Here is a 25,627-nt window from a genome sequence, read left to right as displayed (position 1 = left end):
AAATGATATGCCAACATCTGGCTAAAGCGGAAGTTTTAGCCTATAAAGGCCAGAATACTTTTATTGCAAAGTAATCAAGTGCCAAACTATGTAAATGGGATGTTTTACCCCACTATCGAGAAACAGATTGTTTGTAACGTTGTCATGTTACTAGTAAATGTTGAATAAATACAAATAGGCTACTAAATCTCATGGCAGCGGGAAGGTCGTCTGAGCAGGGGTGCTGATAATGGTTTATCGCGTGATCGAATTGAACTGATAACGAGCACAGGGGAGGCACCCCTACTTCCAACAGCTATGATTAGTCTTAAATTATCATCAGTAATCATGTATACTACTTGTGTGTGTGAAACGTGGATTCTGTCAGATGAAATCACTGTTGTAAGATTGAGGTTGACAATTGCATAGAAGAGGAAGGCAATACAAACATTTAATTAATGTCTTTATTTCTGTATGCATCATTCTTATTCCAGCAATTGGTTTTCATTTTGTTTTACATATTTTTGTTTTACGTTACACAAATCTCCTCGCTAGGCATATATGAAGCTAAACACGTCTTTCGTTCCCCTCAAACAACCAATTGGAAAAACGACTAAAATGCTGTGCGAGAACTTTACACATCAAAAGACACTTGAGGTTGTAATAGCAGATGAATGACAAGTTCACCTGAACGGGCAAAAGGGAACAGTAGGGGTGGAATATCCCCAGAGATATACTAATTAAGGTTCCCCATCATCAGATGGACAGCAGAAGCCACTGGGGAAGACCATGGCTGGGAAAAAAACCTGCACATGCAGTTGCTGTCTCGAGTCGGTCATCCGTGGGGTTCGTATCAAAGTACGTCACATTATATACACTCTGAAAAAGTCTACTTTGAAATATCTTTTCACAAAGAGCACAGACCTGTAGCTAAACACAGAACGTCTGCACACCATGGATAAAAGAAATGTATTATTTCATAAAATTGATCACGAGATTTGCCAAAAACTATAGACATACAATTGCTTATGTAAAAAATAAAAAAAATAAAAAACTCACTACCATTTGATCAACAAAGTTGTTATAACTAGGATTAGACAAAAAAAATAATCATCAACATATGGGTTAAAAGAACCCAATGAGCTGTTTGGTAGCATAATTGTACCTTACAACATTTCACGTACAGACAATACACATTCAAACGCATCATGTCAAGTATAAAGGCATGCATACACGTTATATGCATGAGCTCACAAACACCCATATGCACGCAGCCACACCCACAAACCTGTCTAGTCAAATCCTTATACATAGGTCATTCATAGACCCAACTTTGAGACTGGACGGACGGCAGGGGGTGGTGAGGGGAGTTTCGATCAGGAAAAAGGCCAAAAGGCACCGTCAGCCGGTAGGAGCTAAATGTGTACCGACGACGCGGTACACAAACGCTTTTACACTGCACTCCCAATCAGACGCACTTAAGACAATCGAAACAATGCCATGGAGTCAGCAGGTAGAACCTGTTTCGTATTTTTAAGAGTGTGGCTATACTACAGGATGTTGTGGATTTAGTCTGACCGACAACGGAACACAGTTTAGCCATTATGTTCCTTCTCCAACCACCTGCTCACCCACCACAACTTGCCCAATCTTTAAGTTCTTGGTTTCCTGCCTGGTTTCAAACACTGGCGGCTCATATCATGGCCCCTTTGTCAAGTGCGGCGTCCCAGGGAATCTCAAATGCTCGTCTCCTTTATAAAAGTCAGCAGCACTCGTTTTTATTGAAAATGCACCCCCCCCCTCCCCCCGTTTCCATACATACAACACGTACATACAGTACAAAACAGAAAGACATTGGTTGGTTCAGTGTCAACATCTATCTGAATAGTTAAAGGAAAGGAGTACCCATCATGGTTGCTTTATAGACACTACCATATTGGCTGGTAAAGAAGTCCTAATAATGTCCGCGCTAACAGCTGTGGTATTGTACTGTAAATGTACAATAACAAAACAACCATGACCACACAGTAGAAAGAAAAAATAAACTTCTAATAATTGGTAAGAGGTATAACACACAGAATGATGTTACATGAAGACAATGAAAATAATACAGTTTTTACCAAAATATAAGTGGAGTAATCATTAAATACATATTCTTATATATATATATATATAAAAAAAATATTTTTGTTCTTTTCTGATCACATTCAGTGTTTTGAATGTTTTTGAATAGATTAGACACTAGGTGGCGTCTGAGTACCAACAAATGGTTATGGTGGCTACAAGTCACTTTATATTTAAATTCAAGCAGGTGGTTTTGGTCACTATAGGCACAGGCTGAATTCCTCCTGCTCTCTCTATTTTTTTTCTTCACAGGCTTTTCCTGTGGCTCTGCTAAAGTAGTACCATTTATAACTTGTCCTACACCTATCCTAAGCTACATTCCTTTGCCATCTCTCGTTTGCTCACGAATTGCTTCCTTCTTTCTGGACTCCTCCTCCCTTCATCCTCTCAATTCATTCTCCTTTCTCACCCTCAATCTCATCTATCCTTTTCCTTCTCAGTTTCATTTAGTACTGTAAATGTATTAGTTAATAATAATTAGTACTCTCATCTTTATATGATTTACTACCAACCTGTACAAGTAAGTGTAATCATCGTTTAGGCCATAGTCAACACCCACCTAAACTAAAACAAAGCCATAACACCCCCCCCCGTTCTGTCACTCATACAGCCTCCCCACTCTGCTGCCCTTGTGCAACTCCCCGAAATCACTGTCAGAAAATCTTCCTCTCCTTCTCAAACCTCCACCCCCATTTAAGTGCCGGTAGGGTCCTAACGAACAAAGCCTCCTGTCTGTGATCATTGCTCCTCCTCCTCGGCGATTCCCTGCGCTTTCAGTTCGTCCAGGACGTTGTCCAGGTGGCCGGGGTCCGGGTAGCCATGGCCTGTGAGGTTGGAGCCGAACTCCGTCTTGTGGTGCACCTCGTTCCAGATGACCGTGTCCGACTCGCCCGTGGTGCTTGATGTGCCCACCGAGAACACCAGGCGCCGGTCCCACGCCGTCAGCAGGAGTCTGAGAACCTAGCGGAGAGGAGGTGCAACCCACCGCATCAGAATCCCCAGAATGCAACAGCTGCTAAACAATGAAGATCTGGGCTTAAGTGTGTTTCTACAAGCTGAGCATCCGACAACGTTTGGGGGCCTTTACCTTGCGTCCTTTCTCGCTGTCCGGGAGGTAGCAGTGGCGGGGGAACCCTCTGGCTGTAAAAGGCTTCCCCGGGTTGGGGTGCTCGGGGCCCTGGATGCCCGGTGGGATGTTGTAGACGATGCGGATGGTCTTGCAGTCGGGGTGGCCGGGCAGCGAGTGGGGGATGACGTGGTACTCCATCTTGCCCGGCGGCTGGTTGCCAGTCTTCACGCCGTAGATGGTCTTGCAGGTGGGGCACTGGAGGCTGCCGTCCTTGTTGCCATTGTTGTACATGGCCACCAGGCACTGGAGGTGGTACTGGTGGCCACACTGGGCTAGGCGACCAACGGATTCTCCCCCCTTGTAGCCCGAAGGCCCCCGAAGGCCCTCCATACATATAGTACAGTCCTGAGGAGAATAATCAAGAGGGGGGTCCTTCATTTTCCTCTATATACATCCTCTTTCAAATATGAAGTAGATCTCTGTCAGATGTGTGGGAATAATTTGGGGACATTTTATAGAAATACCCTACGTTTGTACGAATGCTCGCTAGCAGACAGCAAGCTGAAACAAACTAAAGTGCTAATGACAAGGGAAAAATCTGGATGTTTTTCTTCAACAACATTTAGTTGTCAATGTTAATAAGTTGTCTAAAACTTCACGTGCTATGATCATATAACAGCTATAGAGAGTTTAGGTCTCACCTCCTCTGGGGCAGTCCTGACTTTCTGCAGATACTTCTTCACTACCTCCTCTGTAGTCTTGCCTGGAGAGAGGGTAGAGGGAAGAAAAGAGCAAGGAGGACAGGGAGGGGAGAGGGAAAAGGAGCGAGGAGTAAATAGATAGGAGATAAAGAGAGAGGAGACAGAAGGGGAGAGAAAAAACAGATGCGAGAGGAAAGAGAGAGGAAAAGTTGAGTAGGAGTGGACTTGCCCAAACATCGTACAATTTAAACACGTTTGGCACTAGGGGAATGTGCGTGACTATATATTAGTGTGTGTCTGGACGTGTTTGGTAAACATTTGTGCATTTGTTTACAGAGCCATGTATACTAGTGTTTGTTCTACAGTGTGTCCCGTTCTACCTTTCCGGGTCTGTTTCTTCGTGGTCTTGCGGCAGCTGTGACCCAGGCCGGGGACGGGCTTGACGTCACTCTTGCTGACGGGCGGGGGGTGGAGCACCAGTTTCGGGGGCCGCGTGAGGCACACGGGGAGCCCGGCCGCACTCATCAGGATCCCGGTGATGCCCGCCAGCGCCGGGTGCACCGGACTGTTCCCATTGAGGTTCTTCACCGGGACGGTGGGGACGCTAGAACACAGGAAGACACGCGCCCGCATGCGTTAGTCCCAAATGGTGACGCACTCCCTAGGAAACAAGCGCACTACGTACAGGGCTCTGGGCCAAAGGAGTGGACTACCAAGGGAACGATGGGTGTATATGGTCAGACTGGAGCCTGGCAACCACATGGCACCTCATTGGATACTGGTTCACATGATCTAGTAGGGCCGTGTCTCTCTCTCTTTGTCTCTCATCGTGTGTGTGTGTGTGTGGGGGGGGGGGGGGGGGGGGGGGGCTTGAGGCCAGACTCCAGATCTGGATCACTAACCCATATACCATAGATGGTACTGCCAGATTTCCTCTGTGTTGCCGGTATGTTTCTGAGAACAGTGGGGGCATGTAAAACAGCACCCTGTTCCCTTCATAGTGCACTCTGTTCAAACAGCACCCTGTTCCCTTCATAGTGCACTCTGTTCAAACAGCACCCTGTTCCCTTCATAGTGCACTCTGTTCAAACAGGACCCTGTCCCCTTCATAGTGCACTCTGTTCAAACAGGACCCACATGAACCGCCTAGACCTAAATAAGGCCTTAATGCACCCGTTGTTTATCCACGGACAGATTTCCAGATGATTCCAGCATGTTCCAATGGTTACGTGAACATTCTAGCACTCCAGGTACATGGAAAGTCCTTTAGCATTCCCTGCATCCCCAGAGCATCTTTTAGAACGCTGAAGCCGGAGACAGAAAGGCTTTTGTCCGTCAAAAACAAAACAAAAAAACACACTGTTTCTTAGACCTCGGAGACCAGACACCACGCCCAGATCACGCCTGTTACGTGTGTGGTCTTTGAGGAAGCTCACATAGCTCACATTCTCTATGAATTCAGGCAACAGTTACACACAGAGACACACACACACACACACACACACACACATTTTCCTAGGGATCGATACTCACTTAAAGGACCTGAGGATTGTCATTCTCCCACACAGAGGTTAGTGCCGGCAAAATCAATTAAGTGTTGCCAAGAAGAATGGATAGATAATAAACAAAAGGAAAAACAAATCACAACGGAATCGATTTCCTTTCTCCCCACTCAGGGGACAGATAAACACTTTGCCTGTGTCAAAGACAGGAGTGTTCTGAAACGTACTGCTCTCTCTTGTTCTTTGTCTCTCTCGTTCTCTCTGTCTCGTTCCGTGTTTCTTATCTCTGCCCCTCGTTCTCTCGCTTTCTCCTTCCCTCCCTCTCCACCCGGCAAGCTTCAGTCAGCAGCTTGGTAAATGTATCGGTCTTCCTCAGCTAGACGCTTGTTTGCAGCCTCCACTTCCTTCGTACGCGGTCCTCCCCCTCCTCTTTAGACATGGAGTGTGTGAAGTGGACCGAGCGAGTGGACGTGTTTATGTGTGGCGTCTCGTCGTCCAGAGGTAATCCGCGAGTTTCCATCTGCCGCCCTGTGACCTCAAAGAGAGACGTCACACTCCTGACAGTCAGCTGGGATTACCTGCAACACGTCACCAGCCTGGCCGACTCTGGTATGGTCCTTAATGACCGCTGGCAACTTATTAGAAAAATTTGAAAAACAGACTGATGTTTTTTTTGGTGGGCCACGACCAGAGAAGCCGAGCTCTCGAGACGTTCCTCTTGCTGTGTGTTTGACCAGAGACAGTAGAACTCCAGAGCTCTCAGAGCCTGGCCTAATTGCATGCCAGGAAGCAACAAAATGCATAACAATGCCAGGAGGAACGGCATTAAAACACTCTTTGAAAATGTGTGTGTCTTGAATGGCACCCCATTCCCTACACTTTTACCAGAGCCCAGTGCTTCATGTCGCTCTACGCAAGTCACAGAAATACAACACCTTTTACCCAGGTAGAGGTCCACGTCGCTCTAATGACCAGGTTGTGTGGTGGTCGAGTTTACCAGTGCATTATCGGGTGCTTCCACCTGTTTAGATTCAGTCATTTGGCTAGGTTTCTACTTCAAGCATGAGACATCAGCTGTTCACACTATGCATCAGGGGTTATCTAGTAAAAGGAGATATTGGATTAGAATCAACTGTCATTGAACAAGTGCAAGTACAGTACAGCGAAATGCAGATAGCATCTAACCAGAAGTGCAAAAGGAAGAGGGTAGAAAATGTGCAATTAAGGCAAATAGAGGAGGGAAGAACATTTGCAAGTATTAGGTATAGTATATATTAAAATGTGCAATCGAGGCAAATTGAATGTGCAAGGTGCATGTGCAACTGAAATGCAGGGAGAGCAGTAGCGAGGCTCCCGAGGTAGACACGTACCTTTAACAACTGAAAACTTCCATTATCACATTTTGCAACAAAAGAGTATGAAGCAAGATTCTACAACCCTGTTCCTGGAGAACTTATCGACCAGCTAATGACACTCGTAGGTCTAAAAACCCAGTCAGAAAGCATAAATATGAACAGCTGAGAAGTTGTTGTAAATAAGGCTATATCATGAATGTACCACAGCTGACAACAAGTGAGTTTTTCAGAGTCACACTGGCTGTGAAGTGTTCCACAACAGGGGGTCAAGCCAGTTACGGCCCCGTTAACGACCCCTGCGGTTTGGCTTTTGTTCTATGACTGGTTGTAAAATGGGACTCCTCCAGGGCTGCTCTGCAGAGGTCACCTGACCATTTATGCTCTTTACAAAAAAAGACAGGATGTGTTTTCAAAAGGAACGTAGACTTTTTTTGCATGAGCTGAATCAAAAAGGCCGTTCACATTAATGAGAGTACCGAGATGACATTTTAATTGAAATAACATTAAAATAATGAGTAGATACCATTTCCTATTAGCACTGTTTTGTACACCAAGAGGCAGTATTTCTGAAGTGTGACAGTCATGAAAACTAGCATGGTTCTTCCAACATCAGCCACGCTAGCTAACATCAGCCACGCTGACTTGGTTACTCTGGCAGTTGTAACCAAGTGAGTCAGTCAAACTATTATGAAACCAGGGAATAGAGATGCTTCTGACCAGTGCAGCACACAAAGTAAAATATGTCCCAACAAAAATCTCTGTATCTTTAAAGCTCTAGTCAAGTAAATGGTATGGTTAGTCTTTTTCTTCAGAAAAAATGTACCAAAGGAGTTGAAATAATGTACTGGGGTGTTTTGGAGAGGAGTGTGGTTAACAGTGTTACAAAATTAAGGTAACTTTCCAAACATTCCTAGGTTTTCCTAGGATCCTAGTAATCGCAAGCAAATCAGGTAAATCTGATACCCGTCAGGAGGACATCATAATCACCTGTAGCTTCCGGTCGAAGGTTTTGCCTTAACAAGCTTTGAGTTTGCGTTAATAGAGGCTTAGGAATGACACTCACCATGGATGTCACAGATATTGAGTGAATGACTCACTGAGTGACAGTATGATGTGAAAGGAAAACATGTTTATTTGTGTATATATATATATATATATAACAACATAAAGTTAGGTCCAGAAATAATTGGACACTGACATGTTTTGTTATTCTTACTGTTTAACAAAATATACAAGTTACAGTAAAATAATGAACATGAGCTTTAAGTGTAGTCTCTCAGCTTTCACTTCAGGGTATTCACATCCAAACTGGAAGTAGGGTTTGGAATTACAGCTTTGAATATGTAGCCCCCTCTTTTTCAAAGAACCAAAAATAATTGGACAATTGACTCAAAAGCTGATCATGGACAGGTGTGGGCTATTCATTCGTTATTTCTTAATTAAGCAGGGAAAAGGTCTGGAGATGATTCCAGGTGTGACGTTTGCATTTTGAAGCTGTTACTGTGAACCCACAACATGCCGTCAAAGTTCTCAAAGCAAGTGAAACAGGCCATCCTTAGGCTGCAAATAAAAATCCATCAGAGAGATAGCAGGAACATTGGGAGTGGCCGAATCAACAGTTTGATACATTCAGAGAAAAAAAAAGAACACACTGGTGAGCTCTAAAACACAAAAAGGCCTGTATGTCCACAGAAGACAAACAGTGGTGGATGATCATATGATCCTTTCCATGGTTAAGAAAAACCCCTTCTCAACATCCAGCCAAGTGAAGAACACTCTCCAGGAGGTAGGCATATCATTATCCAAGTCTACCATAAAGAGAAGACTTCACAAGAGCAAATACAGTGGGTTCACCACAAGGTGATAACCACTCATTAGCCTCAAAAATAGAAAGGCCAGATTAGACTTTGCCAAAAAACATCTAAAAAAGCCATCACAGTTCTAGAACAGCATTCTATGGACAGATGAATCTAAGATCAACATGTACCAGAATGATGGAAGAAAAAAGTATGGAGAAGCAAAACATACTGTGAAAGAAACCCAGGAATTTAAGGCAAAGCAATTTTATATTCTGTAACAGCTGAGTCAATCACCTGATCAAGCCGTTCGAGCATGCATTTCATTTGCTCAAGACAAAACTCAAGGCAGAAAGACCTACAAACAACAACTTAAGACAGCTGCTGTAAAGGCCTGGCAAAGCATCACAAAGGAGTAAACCCAGTGTTTGGTGACGTCCATGCGTTCCAGACTTCAAGCAGACATTGCCTGCAAAGGATTCTCGCAAAAGTATTAAAAACAAACATTTTATTCATGAGTGTGTTAATTTGTCCAACTACATTTGAGCCCCTGAAATAAAGGGACTGTGTATGAAAATGATTTCAATTCCTAAATGTTTCTTACAATATTTCTGTTTAACGCCTTGAATTAAAGCTGAAACTCTGCACTTCAATTGCATCTCGGTTGTTTCATTTCAAATCCATTGTGGTGGTGTACAGATATTTCCGAACCTAACTGTGTGTATACGACTATATACACAATCAAATGTAAAGCAGAATCAGATTTACAGAAACACAGTAAAAGCAAGCAGTGCAGAGGCAGAGAATCTAGGGAAACCAGGCTCAGAGGAGTTGCCAGTAGTCTTCCGATGGAGGATATATTTACATACACATTGACAGCATAGAGCCTGACCTCAAGCCAGTGTTGTTGACCACTGGACACACCTACGGGGGTAATGTTAAGTGCCCCACTGTCTGTTAGGCCTATTATGAGGCTACGCTTAATGGGGATGGAGACAGTAGTAGCTGGTTAATGAGTTTATTAATATTGCAGTAAGCAGTAAGAGGCTGCTAGCCTTGCAACGTGCAGGTTATTATGAGTCAGATAGAAAACGTTTAGTCACGTTTCATCGGCAGCTAATCTCCAGTACACGGCTTTAACATAACTGGACCATTGTTCCACTGATGGACAGACACCTGACCAGACATGTGTGCTTATTTCACTTGCTTTTGGCAGTGTTACCACATTTCCCCTGAAATGAAGACTACGCAACACAAAATAGAAACCAAAAGAGACCATTGGAGGAAGAGAGTGTGGGACGCAACCATGTCTTAAACAGAATGCCGGACCACAACGATTCACCCAAAGTAAAGAAAGATACCTGACACGAGCACGTGTGCACGAGACAGCCAGCATGGCCCTGCTTTAGAGAGACCGCCTTAGGGGGAGTCCCCTGCCAAATGTATGACCACATCAGAGAGACATATTTCCATGAGATCACACAGACCCACAAGGAATGTAAATTACAATCAAAAGGGAAACACAGCAGTGTACAAACACTGTTCACAGGAACTATTTGCATAGAAATGGTGCAGTCGGCCAATGTTAATGTTCACTAGGAATAGCCCCAACAATCCATTTGGATTTTTTCCACACAAGTCTGAAGCTGGAAGTGGCAAAGAGATTTCTACTAATGTAATTAACATTACATCCTTAATTTACCTTTGGTTGTGGATTGGCAATTTGTTTTCCAAAATACACTAGAAATATTGCAGTAGACCATACCCACACAACCCTGTTAGTGTTTGTGCAGAATACATATTGGTTAGCTTCAAAACCAGTATACGGCTTCCTGAAACGCCTCGCAGTACAAATGCGTCGTTGCAGCCGGTTGCGGCATACCGACAGCGCACGCAAACTGGGTCAGGACTGTCTGAGGTGGACGGAACGTCAGGCCGGGTTGCCTCGTCTCGCCGCGCTCTAGCGACTCCTTGTGGCAAGACGGGCACTTGCACACACACTCACCGGTGTAGGGCTGAAGAATGCCTGACCTCCACCCATCCACCCCAGCAAAGCGCTGAGCCACATGCTGGATCCCCTGGGCATTTTGCCGGGAATGATGCCTTCAGGATTTAAAACCCTGGCCGGGATGACACAGCTGTAACTGCTAGGCAGTCTCTCAGGGGAGCTGTGAAAACGGTCTGGTTAAGACAAAGTGTGCATTTGTCATTTCACTTATAGACGTACTTGTATGTGGCCATAATGCATAATCCTCTCCCAGCCTTCAGGCGTTTCAAGTTTCACCTGCTGCACACCACTGCTGTAGTGTCTTTATTTTTTTGCAGCCTTTGTCAGTTTGAACGGGTCCGGCTCTTCTGACCTCTCTCACGTATAAGGGGACTTTCCTAAAAGAACAGTCGGTCACTGGATGCTTTGCTTTATATATTCAGTTGGAGCCACCTGACACAGTGGCCGGGGAGTGTGTATTACAGAGTGTGCAGCTCCGCCTGCAGCTTGTTGACGCGTGTTCCGAAGAGCCCGGTCATTACGGAACAATTTGAAATGTTCCGCAACGGAGAAAACGCTACTTTGATGTCCGCGGTTTAAGCGAGGAGGATCCCTGCACATGTTCTCTCAGATACAATGTTTATAGAAAACTTACAAGACTATAGCTCTCCGGGAACAGGGTTGGGCAGCCTTGATGTAGAAGGACATGGAGTTTGTGAAATCAATCTGAACAACATATGTGTGGTGAATAAACTCATTGAGGAAGGCCTGAGGGGTGTATCACTTAAAATGTCAAAGATACATACATTTTAAAATTAAGTTGGCCTATCTACTGTTACCACACAGTGGCTCATCTACATATCTCCCTGTACATTCATAGACCATAACATCAGTCAGTGGTGATGAGTAATCAAGCAGTTTTTTCTGCACATTGGTAGCGAACTGGATAATACATCCTCGCTATTTGTTTTAGCAGCACCAGGCTAATAATGGAGGCAGCAGCAATCTAAAAGGTCAGATTGAAATTAGTGAGGAACAAGCTATCACCCGAATATGAACGCATTAGAACGCAGAACGTTCAGCTCAACATACAGCCTGTACAGACAGGCAAATGAGCCAGGCGAGTTTAGACCACTGGGCAGCGAATCTTAGTGCAAGATACTGGGCACCTCTGGATCTCAGTTTATTAAAGAAATACTCAGACCATACAGCTACAAAAACACTAAAAACCACAAGTTACGATGCTTGTTAGGATCCATATCAGACTAGCTTCATTACCAATAGTGAACCACGACCCTTAATCTGGACCAGGCGGTCTACCTCAAACAACCATGTATTTTCTGAAACGTGTTCCTGACGCTACAACAAAGGCCCAAGCGGCCACATCAGACGTTCAGTTGATGTTTGAATCAAAGTCAATTTTTACAACACAAGTGAATGTGAATGTTCCAGTGCACGGTCCAGTTATTATCCGGAAGGGTTTGTTTGTGTATCAGCGGAGAGAGGAGGCGCTTGACCCCCAGCGACCCCAACCCCCACTCCGTCGCACAAACTCCTCCCCTCCTTTGTCATCTCTCCACCTCTCACACTCTCATCCATCCTCCTCTCCTCCGTGTCCCCAGATGGTCATGGGGAACGGGTGATTTAGCTACGGGAGCATAACAACTCCCACACATTCTCACACACTTGTGTGTGTGTGTGTGTGTATGCAAGCACATACCCATAGACAAACACACTCACATAGGTGACATGTGAGCCTGTGTGCGCGCACGCACGCACACACACGCGCACTAAACCTTGAAAAGAACAGTTTCACATTCCATCATTTAGATACACTTCAAGAATTTACATAATACAAAAAAAGTTGCCATTACAGCTCAGCTATGGTATATACAACAGAGATCCCCCTTAAAGGCCAAATTAAAAATATATACTGAGATCTCCCTTAAAGGCACAATGCAGTGTACACAGAGGAAAGACCTGTTGCATTTTTTTAAATATTCTTTCAATGTTTCTATTGACCTCAAGTGCTCTCTCTTCCCCTACTTTTCTCTGTCTCTCTTCCTCGCTCGCTCTCTCACTTCCTATCCTCTGTTTTTAATCCTCTGAAACCCTCCCTCCCCTCTTTCTGTTTTCACTCCATAGTCTTTCACACACTCCCCCATAAGAGAGAGAGAGAAAAAAAAAGAGCACATTCTTTCCTGCAGCTTTGTAAGGACCGTCAATATTGACTTTCTGTGTCTGTGTGCGTGCGCCCGTCCCTTGGTCTGAAACACTTCCACATGCAGTTCCCCACAACAATCTAACTACCGCGATGCCTATCGATTTCACCCCTCCCTCTTTATCTCGCTCTCTCTCTTCAGCTGCAGCCTGATTTCTTGCATCCAAGCGATGATCAATCTTTGGAAGTTGCTGAGTTGATCCTTTGTTCCTCCCCCCGCCCCTCCTCCGTGACAGTGTCTGTCTGGCTGGGTTGCTCTCCCCCGCGGCCCCCGGACCCACAAAAACCCAAAACCTCCTGACAAATGCCTTAAGACAGACCGAGGCGAAGCATTACAATGATGTCGGCGACCCCCCTCCCCCCAAGCACACTGTAATCCTCCCCTCCTCCACCCTGGGTCCCAACTAAACCCCACCCCGCCATGCCCAAACCCCCCTCCCCCCCCCCCGGCCTGGCTGATGCAGAGCCCCGGGCATTGTGTTGCAAATGCCTACTAGGCCCGGGCCTGGCGACAAAGGTTGCCGTGGAAACGCTCCACGGGGGCACAATGGGCCCTCGGCCCCCAGAATACAGGGAGCCCCGGGAGGGGAGGAGCCGCCTGTCCTCACACCCTCTGGGCTGCAGAGGGACGAGTCATCCTCTGCTCTCTCCTGCTCCCTATGCCCTCTCCGCCTTCTCCCACTCCTTTATAACCGGCCTCCAGATGGCGAGCAGAGGACGGGGGTCCTGCTCCCACACCACTCGCTCCGAAACCCCCGGATGGTCCAAGTACACGTACATTTCAATGCGTTCAGAAAACTTTGCCAAGTTTGACAGAATGACCAACTGGCCGAGGTTTGAATTCCTTTAGTTGTTACATTGCGACCATAATAGCTTCTTTACAGAAAGACAAACTTAAAATGAACAATGAATACAGAGGGCCCAATTAACCTGTGTGTGTGTTTTAGATACCATCACTTACCCGGAGGCGATGAGGGCCCGTGACTGAGCCATGGCGATCCGCTGCAGGGCCGGTCGGCTGAGCCCGACTAGGCTGGAGCGCTGGGGCAGAGGGGCGGAGCACGCCGCTAACCGCTGGGGCGCCATTGGCCGTGGGGACGGCGACGGCACGGGCGAAGGCGGCGAAGTCACGGTGGCTGACGGCGTGACGAGCGTGGCGGTGGGCACCGACTGGCCGGTGGCGGACGTCAGGCCTATGGGCGGGGCTGACGGGCGGCGGCCCAGATTGGAGGAGGGCGGCTGGGGTGGCGGGAGAGAGGGAGGGGGGGGGGCGGCTGGAGACGGAGAGGTTGCCAGTTTGGGCGCTGAGAAGGGAGAGGGAGCGGGCAAACAGGGCGGCATTCCGTCGGGGCGAGGACTGGTTCCGGGATATGGACAGACCGTGGGGTAAGGTTTTGGAGTAGGAGGGGGAGGAGTTCGATTTGCCTGGGGGGCTCCTGGCCTGGCCCCTCCCCAGGGTGGCCGACTTGGGGCTGGGGGGTTTGCTTGACGGTTTAGCCGGCCGGCAACCAGACGTGTGCGCCGCCGACACCCCGGCGTTCTGCTTCACGCTCAACACCAGCATGCACTGCTGACAGGAACACGACTGCCCGCCGAGGGACTGCACGGAGGCCGGACCGCTGCTGGGGTAGACCACGCCCCCGTTGACTCCCGACACCCCCACCCCTAACAGCGCTCCCGTTGGTCCGCCTCCGCCTGCCCCTCCGTTCCTGGGCACGGGTCCGGACACAAGCGGGTAGGCCACGTCGGACCGCCGCTGTATCTTGCGCCGCCTCTGGGTCTGTCTGTTGACCTGGGTCATGCTCTGCAGGTCCACCAGGTAGCAGAAGCCCAGCGGGGCCAGGTCCAGCCAGGGCTGCTGGCGGTCGCGGGCTGCCTGGATGGCGATGGCCACCTCTGTGTCGTACTGAGTCCACGAGCCGGCGTCGTTCTCCCACTCCCACAACCAGCCCTGACCCGGCGCCGACGTGGGGTCGTAGAAGCTGCGGCGCACCGGCCGAATGGTGCCTGCACGGGGAAACGGTGGGGGTCAGTTTGTTTTACAGTAACACCGTGTGAACCCCAAACAGAAGCAGAAGAACAGTGACCACAAAAAAAAAGGCAGAAGGAAGAAACCTAAAGCAGAACAATTCTCAAAGGGGAGGCCCATAATCCTTTGGCACGACTGCGTTGCGAAGCGGATATAGATGGATGATTTAACTGGGTGTCAACAGGGTGGAGAACAACTGGGAGTGCCTAAGAACAGCTCTTAGTTAAGCTATACACCACACCCTCTAGAGCACTATTGCCTAAATATACCATCGTTTTCTTCTTTATTCTTTTAAATGCTTTTAAATTTAGAAAATCTGAAATAGGACTTCCAGTGTACATTCTAAACTTAAATGGATTAAAATGGAACTGACAATCTTGAAGCATATGGCACAAATGGTCCAGTTTCAACAAGCAAATATTGAAGCAGAAACAAAGATGTGAGAACTCTTTCATAGGACTTTGATGAACAAATTAAACAAAAGTCTCTCCACAGAAAGGGATGTGAAAGGTCATTAGTTTGTGAAACATGTACATTTGCACACACCTCGTACTACATCAGTCAACCAAATAATATCTCAAAAGGACCCAAACTTCAATAAAAGCATTTCCAAATGCAAAGACACCCACAAAACAGACTGTAGCATAGAGGTGCAAATCTTTAGCAATAGTCATTCACTCTGGTTTAAAGTGCCCAAACCAGTAGACCTGGCATGACAACAAAACGCTGCCAGACTGAGGAGGGTTGGAAACCGGCCAATCAGAGATGCGCTGTGCTGCAGCCGTCCGGCCAATGCCAAGGTAGAGAGACGTGAGACCCGAACTGGCCACAGGGAGAGGAACTGGGGCACAAAGACATCAAAAGGTGCCTAAATGTAACCAGCTACGCTGGCGTGTTTAATGTGTGTCTGTTTAAATGCACATCTCCGAAGTCTGCTGTGTGTGTTAAGCAGGATGAAAGCAGGTGACTAAAATCACAGGTTGTTGTGAAAGTAAACTCCTAGCGGCTACTTCAACACCTCCTGATAGATTTTTCTTACCCCCTGAGCTTTCTAATTTCCCAAATGTCACTTTTTGATAGCCGGTTGTGATGTTCCCCTTACATTACTCCAATACATTAAGGTTACCCAGAGTTCACAAATGAACAGATTCATCCCAACAACAAACTGTTTCTGTCTATGGTCAGGTAGTTTGATCTTTGATCTCTAGCTCCACCTCTTCCGTTAACTACACAATCCCTGCTTTAAAGCAATTTAATGTGAAGCCCTGCCTTACATGACACCTTCTGAGCAGTCCTCTCAGAGAAGGGCAAGGTAGGCGAAATACAGATTGCAATGTGAAAATTGTAATGGAACTAGATCTTTTCAAATAATTTCCCATTTTCTGGCCCGCGACATTAAAATCAATTGGACTGTTTAGAAACCTAGGCTGCCCTTCATAACAACTTGAAAATCCTGAGTGTGACCCTCAAGTCCAAATGACTGGGGAAGAAGGGAGGCAGTGTGCATGGGGGTAATAATGACCGGGTCTCCTTAAACACCATTAACCTCCACTTCAACCGCCACTTACCAGACAACGCGTGTTCAAATGACTGGCTAGCCTATGAGCTAAAGGACAGGCAAGGTACAGTAAGTAGATCCTATTAAAATAAATGGGGGTGGGGGGTGAGACAACTGACAGGTACCTGATCAAATCCCAGAGCATATCGGAAGGGGGGGTGGGGTCTGTTCTGTCCTTGATCAATGCTGATAGCTCTAAGTGCTTCACAAACCACCAGTCAAAAACTCACAAAAACCAGCTGCCTCCACCCTGATTTTCAGTAACAGTCACTCTTGATTTGGGGCGGTAGGTTTTCAGCTTTACGAAACAAGCCAAGAAAGGCATTTGTTTCAGAGTTTAGAGTTACGAAGCAGTGTAGGGAGGGCCATCCGTCCTGGGACGAAGCTGAACCGTCGACAGCTGCAAATTGACACCCTTAGTTACAGGTTATACAACAAGTCAGATGGTTGAAGTGTGAAGTCACTATGAGACGGTGCGTTTCCTGTGTGGTTGATATAGAAACTGGCAACGAGGCAAACCCACTGCGGTCAAGACGGCCCAATATAAATGGAGTCTCATTTGGATCTAGTCACTCATAGGCTACTTACAGCTGTATGTGTTTGTTGCGCAACACTCCCACCTCAGTGTGGGTTTAGTCAGAACTAGGATGGTAAGCCGAAAATTCACATTAAAGTCTTCACAAATAACCTTGATTACGTTGTTCAATTCAATGACTAATTCCGAATGTCGTGCGTGTAACAACACCACACCAGATATGCATGTAACAACGCCAAACTAAATATTTCAATTGCATTTTCATTTTATTTTGCTTATTGTAAGAAATAGGTCTAAATCTTCTTACTAAAAATCTAGACATGCCACTTCATGATGCTAAACAAAAAGCAACTGGCAAACATGTGTCAAAGGGATCCTCCATTAGAAAAGTCGATCCCAGAAACCAAAGTCACCTAATGCTGAGTTGCTAATCTGAATGCACAGCTGCATGGGTTTTAGCACATTTCTAGACGGTTAATAGATTTTAAGAGATCCAGCTGGCAAACACTCGGTTATGATTCCATATTGTGAACCACCTGCTATTCAACAGCCAGTAACTCATAAGGCACGGGTCTCTTGCTGTGACTGGGGAGCCACCGGTAAACGTCACAATGAATATTAAATAAAACATAGTGACAACGTGAAACGCTTTCTCTCCTAACCCACAGTAAGTTCACTGGGAATATACAGGTAGGTTAGGGTTATGTACAAATATTCAAATAAACTAAACAGCGTCAACAGTCCTGATACTATTGACATACAGCTCCGTAAAAAACTGAGAGACCATAGTGCATTTTTCCACCTTTCCTTTACAAAAAAGTTGAAAACGGTTTTGAGTGAGGAACAGGAGCGGTCAATTTGCTGTGGTCTCTTTATTTTAACCCTTCTGTTCCTCAGTGTGTGTGTGTGTGTGTGTGTGTGTGTGGGAGGGTCAAGCAGGAGGGAACAATAGGGACCAGATGGACATTCCCTTCCCCAGCCTGTCCACCTGCCCCTGGGCTTTGTCCTGCTTCTCAGGGGCCCGGGAGATACAGGCCTCCACGTTACTGCAAGATCCACACAGGCACACTGACCTTTACATGCTGGCCGGGGGGCTGACACGCACGGCTGTGAGGAACGAGTCCCACGGCTATTCTCAAAACGGGTGGTCAGCCAAACGCTTCACACCGCCCGTTGTCTCGGGCTCAACCCTTCCTCTTGGACGTCAATTCCTGTGAAGCCGCCGACAACCAGTCGACACAAACGCACACGCACGGCGCAGAGGGTTGCATCACGAGCGAGAAGGCAAGAGACAGGAAAGAGGGTTGGAAAGTGACTAACATTTCGGATAGAAGAAGAGTGAGTGAGAAGGTGTGTCCTTTTGGGGTTAAAAGATCAGACTCACTGGCTATTTTTTTGTGTGTATGAATGAGGGAAAGTGGTCTGATAGATAACATGAGGAGGTATGGTTACAAATGGCAGTGACGAGGGTAAGATACCATCTCACTGGCTCTTCCCCCGTTTCATTCCTTTTTCTTTAACTAGCATGGTTGACTTCAGACAGTCTTCTACAAAGAAGCCTCTTTCTCTCGTTTTCTCAATTGGCTTTACCGTTTCACACACATTTACATGTTCCGTATGTACTTTCTCAATCCATTTGTTATCTCGAAAATAATCAGAGAAGTCCATAACATGACTCAGAGAAAAGAGATAGCAAGACCGAGGACGAGGAGAGAGAACAAGAGTTGAGGTCACCAAAAATGTAAACACCATTTTTCAAGGCCTTCACCCGAGCAATTACACTACCAAATCAGCACAGGAGTTCACAAAATGGTGGGCCCGAGAAGCACGAAAACAAGATTCTGACCCCGTTTCCCTCTCTTTCCCTCTTCACAGCCCTCCAGCAATAACCCTCTTAACCCAATCACGAGTCATCCAATAGAAACACAATCCAGTGTGTGTGTGTGTGTGTGTGTGTGCAGGCAGGCAGTGTGAGTCATAGCATATGACTGTGTGTGTGTGTGTGTGCATGCATTCATTCATGCATGACTGTGTGTGTGTATGTGTGTGTGTGTGTGTATGTGTAAGGCCTTTCCTTCTTCGTAATCTGTGGTCCGGGCTCTGAAACACAGTGTCTGACGTCACTTAGGGGTGGTGGGTCCGGGGAGCTGAAGTAACCCGACACAGGGTGTTGCACAACAACCAACCGGGCTGAACTGGAGAGGATGGGTGGTGGAAGTGGGGGGCGTTTGAGACTTTCTGTTCTATCCTTACCCCCTCCACTCTGTCTCCCCGCCTATCACACAACAACCTACTGGGCCGGGAGAAAACTTCTGTTCTCACCGCCAGCCCCTGACAAGCACAGTCTATTTCATTTCAGTTTAAAAAAGGGCTTTATTGGCATGGGGAACATTTATTTAAGTTGTCAAAGCCAGTGGAAAATAAGATCAAATAACAACGAAAGGATAAAGGCACGTCAAGTGCAACATTATTACCCGTTCGTGGTGCTGTAAGGACATAATAGGGAGAAATGTTGGTTCTTTACAGTATTGCGTGTTACAGTCTGTGTTCTCACGGCCCGCGGGTCCCAAACCTTTGCTACAGAAATTGCACATCGCAATGTGCTGCCCATCTCCCTCCCCTCCACCCATTTTGTTTCTTTTCAATCTTTCTCCTCTAGTTCACACCCTCCCTCCTTCCCTTCTCTGTTTTGCAACCCCCCCCCCCCTTCTTTCTCTCCCCCCCAGTTTCCCTTTTGTTAGGCCTGGTTCTACTTGGAAGTGGCCTCTCCCTGGGGTCCTAAATAGCCAAGCTCCTTTCACAGCAGCCCCTTGCCTTCACGAGAGAGAGGTTTTCAGGTTCGGGTTTTGCCCAGCCTCACCCCCCCACCCCCACTGTCCCAGGCTGAACCAGCCCCCCACCCCCCGACCCCAGGCGTTGTGGGTGTCTGGGAAATGTGGCCCCCTTCAGCTGGACCAGCCCCACCCCCGCCAAGCGTTGTGGGTGCCTGGGAAACGAGGCCCCTTCAGCTGGATGAGAAACCAGGTCTCAGAGCCTCAGACATGCATTTCTGTTTGTGTGTGTATGTGTATGTGTGTGTGTTTTCTTGAGTCAGTGATTCACTCATTGGTCAGGGATTGTGACCTTTAAAAGAAGTCTGTCCGTTGCTGATGGACAGTCCCAAATAGCCCAAAGTCTCAGTTATTACTTCACTGCACTTGGTTGACAATAGCACTTGTAATGCTGGGCAAGTGGGATCCATTGCTTGGGCGGGACCACCCGTACCTACAATGTACGCAAATGCAACTGGATTTTTCTGGAGTTAAACACATCGGCCTAATAACATTGTTTTGGTAAAATTCCCAACCCACACAATTGGCTGATAACGAACCCTTTTAAAAGTTGTCAAACAGCGTTCATCTTTTCTTATGGTGTCTCATGATCCATCATCGCTTAGTCACTTCTTATGTTGCCGGCATTGACCAAACCTCATCACACCTGCTTCTCTTGAGAGAGGGTGGAGTCGTAAAACAGTTGCTCCTGTTCTCTTTCGCTGGTCCCTGTGGATTTGGCTTGTGAGCAGCCCCGCGCGTTCACCTGTTTGTACAACGGCACGCGTCGTGGCTGGGCTAGAGACGCAGGACGTTCGCAGGGGAGGACTTAACGGAAGGCAAAGAGGCAACTGCGCATCAAGTGTCCGCCACTCTCAGACGAACGTAACGTCACACTTTCCCTCTCGTTTGGTGGGTCTTTTGCTCAGGTAGTGATATGAAGATTGCAAGCCACTCTACAGATTCAAGAGCCATGTTTTTTCCCCCTCGAGTGACTATTTCATTTCAGTTGTGTTTGACCTACTAGTCAATTAATTCTACAACAGGACACCTACTTTTTAAAATGTTGATGTACATTTAGTGCAATTGGAGGTTCCTTTATCATATTAATCCTTGTTATTTCTCTACTACTTTTCCCTAATGGTATTTTGATTTATTTTTCTAAGCGGAGCGTGGGTTGAGGGAGCCTCAGACTGGAATCTGCCTCGGCACGCCAAATTACTGTCTGTCCATGAACACACGGTTAATCTGAAAATCCTTGACCCCTGAAAAAACATTCAAGATTCTTAGAGAGCACAACAAATTGCAGTAAAGTAAATTCAGTAAAGTGGGTGGCTAGCTAGATTGAGGGCTCTGGCTGCTTTTAGACTAGAAGCAGCTAACGTTTAAACTGAGCGTAACATCAGTGGGTGGGATTTTACAAAATCGAAACAGCTATTATCGTAACACAAGATAGATTACAAAACATGTTCATAATCAGATAACTTCCCTGTACAGAGAGCAGAGAGGCAGGCTGGAATAATGCAGGCAAGAGATGGAGTGGAGTTAGTAGAGTAGATACAGGTAGTGTGGAGTCTCATGGAAGAGAGAGACAAACTACATGCATCTTCATTGTAGAACAGGGGACATGTACACACTTAGAACATGCTTCCTGTCATGGTCTGGTTTGGTTTCTATACAACAAACCAAACGTCACACCATTGTCACAATCAATGTTGATATGAGTACTAAACATGGAATACACTCTAATAACTAGAAACTAGTACTTATAGCAGTTGTTAGTCTTATCTTGACCACCCACTACAGTTTAGACGTCACCCACGTTTACTGTAACCACAACACTCGTCTGGATGCTAAACGCTTTCTGCAATCAAAGTGGCTTTAGAGTCGTATCTTCACACAGGGCTACTCCCGAAATGACCCACCCCTTCCTATGCATTCAGTGACAGTCGTATACTCTGCAGGGTTTTCGGGTGGCTTCTCCGGCTCACTATTAGCCAGACGAAGAGCTAGCATGCTGGCTTCCAAATGACGCCACAATGTGAGTTACGTGGAGGGAATTTACACTGGGGTTAATAAAAGAACAAGAAAAGTGGTGGAACAAACAAACAAACAAACAAAAAAAACTTGGTCACGTGTGTATTTTCCTCGTGTGGAGAACAGGATGGGTGTCACAGACATGTATAGACATTAGCACAACCCAGTCGTCCAAACAACAGTAACTACAAGCTGAAGGGCTCGTTGTTCTCTGGGTCTTGCTCTCTCCACCTTCATTCCTCCAGCCCTTTTGTTGTCTTCATCTTACACTTCGGCAAACTAATAATTGCTCATATGCCCTCCGTCCTGTCTCCAGACTGTGAGCCTGGGCTATGCTCCTACAACTTTCTCCCACACACTCTTCTATGTCTGAGTGTACGTGGTGTGTGTGTCTGTGTCTGTGCGTGCCTGCATTAATGTCTACGCCACAATAGAGAAGCCAACATCTGTTCCTCCAACCTCAACAAAGAGAGAGCAAGAGAAAGAGACGGGCTTCCTAATTATCATCCACATTCTCCCTCCCTCCATCCACCAGACTCCCTCTCTCTTTTCATCCCTTCTTCCGCTCTCCCCCAGATCCCAAGGTTCTTGATGCCAGTCCCTAGAGATCTGGCCGATCAACAAAACTACAGACATCAACCGGGGACACAGGGCCCTGAGATTATAGATGGGTTTTTTTTTGTGTTTGCGTGTGTGCTGCGGTGTTCCTGTTTCACTAACAAAAATGGAAAAACAAGGACATCTGGCTGGTCCTCACTTAAGAAACTTTATCCGCCTTGGGATTAAGTTTGGGATTAGAATTAGGGTTAGGTTAACTTTAGGCAAGGTTAGGTAAAATAGGTTTTATTAAATGGCCCTCATCGTCTGTATGTTTGTGTGGTTGTGGTGGTGTGGAGGGATTTTCAATCTCCACTGATTAAGCCTTGTAATATCACAGTCTCCCTACTTTCCCCTTTCCTCTGGACCTAGTCCAAATCCCACCATTATACAGTGCACTACTTCTGAGTAGTAGTAGTACTTCCGGGCCAGTGGGACTCTTGTTGAAAGAAGGGCACCAGGCAGGGAATAGGGTGAATTTGGGGCGCAGACCTTTGCCAATTTCCATCCCCGCACGACAGCTGCGTGGGTTAGATTCAGCAGAGTATGAGGGGGAAAGAATGTAATTTGCAAGACAGGCAAAGGCTCTGAGGTACAGCTGTTGTATGTCATCACACTTCTACACTGTTCTATCCGACAGGAAGCACAGGGTTAAAGATGGGGATCCACCCTTGTCTCCGAAATTCATTGGAATTTCTTGATTGTCATTCTATGATGGGATGGAGGCCAACAGTGGAGCTTGAGCTCCAGTTCTACACTTCTATCTGTGGCATTGCAGCTACCTATTCATACAACCACATCCAAAAAAATTTAAATAAAAACTGAGTTCAACTGTAAGAACTTGAAGGCAATACAATAAACCAACGACTGACTCGGGACAGAAATGTCCAAACATCCTACGTTAAATGCCATTCTGACGTTGAATTCATTCCAGACATACACAGACATCCAACAGTGAAAGTGAACAACATGGGCAACACCAGCCTAACATGAAAACACCACCTACAACAGACATGCCCTCCTCTCAGCTTCGGTTTTATTTTTTTACCTGTGTCCTGCCTGAACTGGTGCATCGACTGCAGGTCTAGGATGTAGGGCGAGAGACGGCTGTCGACTTGGCCTAGCACGACACTCCCAACCCGGGGATCGTTCCGTATCACCGCCTCGATGTGGTGGGAGACGGACGGGCTGTAGGGCCGCCACCGCCCGTGCTCGTTGAGCCATTCCCACACGACCACGGCGGACGCAAGAAGCATGGTGGCCCTAGATAGAGAAGGGAGAAAATTATTTCTTTGTTGACGACCATACTGGGGTTCGATGTATACAGAAATGCGCGTCGGTGTCTACATCCGGAACCCGGCTAGACTTAGTTAATTGTTATTTGGTTACAAAGTATTACTGTCCATAAAAACGCTCCAGCATCGCTGTCTCATCAGAGATTCCATCATCACTTACTTCGCCGTAGTTAAGTTATATTAGCCACGTTTATCGACATGCAAGTACAGTTTCCCTAAAAAGACAAAGAGGAGTCTTACATCCAGTCAGCCGGCTGCGAGCTAATACGAAAAAGCGCAGCATATGGACACAAATAACCGTGCTCTTTTCATGGTCGAAAACGGGGGGAAAAACTGTTTCTTCGCCCGTTTGTTTGCTGTAATGAACTGAGCAGAAACAGAACCCGAGACAAAAAACGAAGTGTCCGTGTAAATGTTACCAGCCTGAATTTTCTGTCATGTTGTAAGATATAGAAACAAACAACCTAATCACTTTGTCAGTTAATGTAGCGCGAGTCGTTTACTCAAACCAAGCTAGACTTCTGGAAAGAGTGAGAGAAAAAATAGAAGCAAACTGTGTTGTTGATAACGCAATCTGAGCTCCTTTCCAGTCGTTGGGGCGTAGCGTGTAAAAAGGTTCCGAATTGACACCCAACACCACTCCGCAATAGAAATACGCATGACTCCGTAAGCATTCACAAATCTTAAAAACAGGTTGGACAGGTACGGCCTATCTGGCGCGAGGGAAAGAATAGGGTGTTCACTGTCAGTACAGTGCCACTGCCAATTGGGTGAAGGATGGCACAGCTTGATACTTTGCTCTTTGTTGATAGGCCAATAACCAACTAATTGCCTAATCGTTGAATCATTTTCTCGTAGAACAAAACAGTGGGTCTATTAAAGATGTTTACTACACCACTTTAGCTACGTTTCTTAGGCTATTCGGAGATACTTCAGGCTAAATTAACGGATTGTGTGAATTGGATTGGCACGAGTACATCAAAGTAAACCACTACCATCATAAGCAATTTAATAAGTACTGGCCATTACTATTACTACTTATAGCCAAAGCAGTATAAACAATGTAATACTTTTGCAGTTATTTCCAATGGGTTATTGTGTGCATTTGTTGACATTTGTTTAAAAATTCGCCAGAGGGGAAAAACACCACGAGACACCATGAGGATGGAACAGTTAAGACACTTTTACGCAGTGGTTTTAATGTCCAAAAACATTAAAACACACATTCAACAGGTTATACGCCAGCAAAATGAAAACGAATTACGATTGTTAGACGACTTACTTATTATTAGGCTTACTTGCTTCGGGAGGCTCGGTTTACGGAACCGGTTCACAACCAACACAGAAAGTACAGATTTCTCACAAAGCATCTGTAATTGTCCGTCCGAAACGCATGATTCTCCTTAATCCTCACGAGGTGACGCAAAAAGTATCCCTTTTCATAAATCCATCAAAGGCAATTACATTCCTCGGTGTATTTTGTCGTCTCCCGAATAAGACTTTCATAGTGGAATGATATTTCACGCCCACTGGCTAACCCAGAAAACCCACCTCTGCATCCCTAAATTGAAGAAGACCTATTCCGGAGGATGGGACCTCTGTTCCATGCTATACCACGCCCAAGACCATAGGATGCTGTTGAGGAAACCAATCATGGGCACTGATCTCTAAAAGTAGGCTTGTACTTTGCCACCCGTGCAGACTGACTCCCAAATTGCAAAACCAACTATAAACCGAAAATAATAAATATAGGAAATGTTTTTGCAATATTCCTTTGGATTGCTAATTATGTTATTAGCGACGCTAATAACCATATTTAGAGTGCTTTGGTTTTGGGTGTGTGAAGAAGCATTCGATTTTTAGGATAGTTAAATGTTGCAACAGAAAGGTTTATCTGCATGCGAAATAACTGTTCCAAAGGAATAAAAGGGTAAATCTACTTTTGGTCCCACACAACAAGTGTGAACGTGTTTTTGATAAAATCCTCACATTCTTCGCCATCTTGTGGCTGTAGGTGAGACGTGCAGACCGG

General features: G+C 46.2%; 1 protein-coding gene across 1 annotated transcript; it reads right to left on the bottom strand.

The window, feature by feature from the left end:
• Nucleotides 1-434: 434 nt before the first annotated feature.
• LOC105021040 (E3 ubiquitin-protein ligase DTX1) lies at nt 435-24,326 on the bottom strand. The gene is given in 8 exon segments (XM_010888482.4): nt 435-3,063; nt 3,191-3,577; nt 3,874-3,935; nt 4,254-4,477; nt 13,696-14,004; nt 14,006-14,741; nt 23,349-23,563; nt 23,836-24,326. Coding segments are annotated over 8 exon segments (2,157 nt in total). The 5' UTR covers nt 23,838-24,326; the 3' UTR covers nt 435-2,841.
• Nucleotides 24,327-25,627: the final 1,301 nt, after the last annotated feature.

This window comes from Esox lucius, chromosome 25 (genome assembly GCF_011004845.1).
Source record: "Esox lucius isolate fEsoLuc1 chromosome 25, fEsoLuc1.pri, whole genome shotgun sequence".
NCBI classification, from domain to species: Eukaryota; Metazoa; Chordata; class Actinopteri; order Esociformes; family Esocidae; genus Esox; species Esox lucius.
This window is presented reverse-complemented; position numbering and strand designations above follow the sequence as displayed.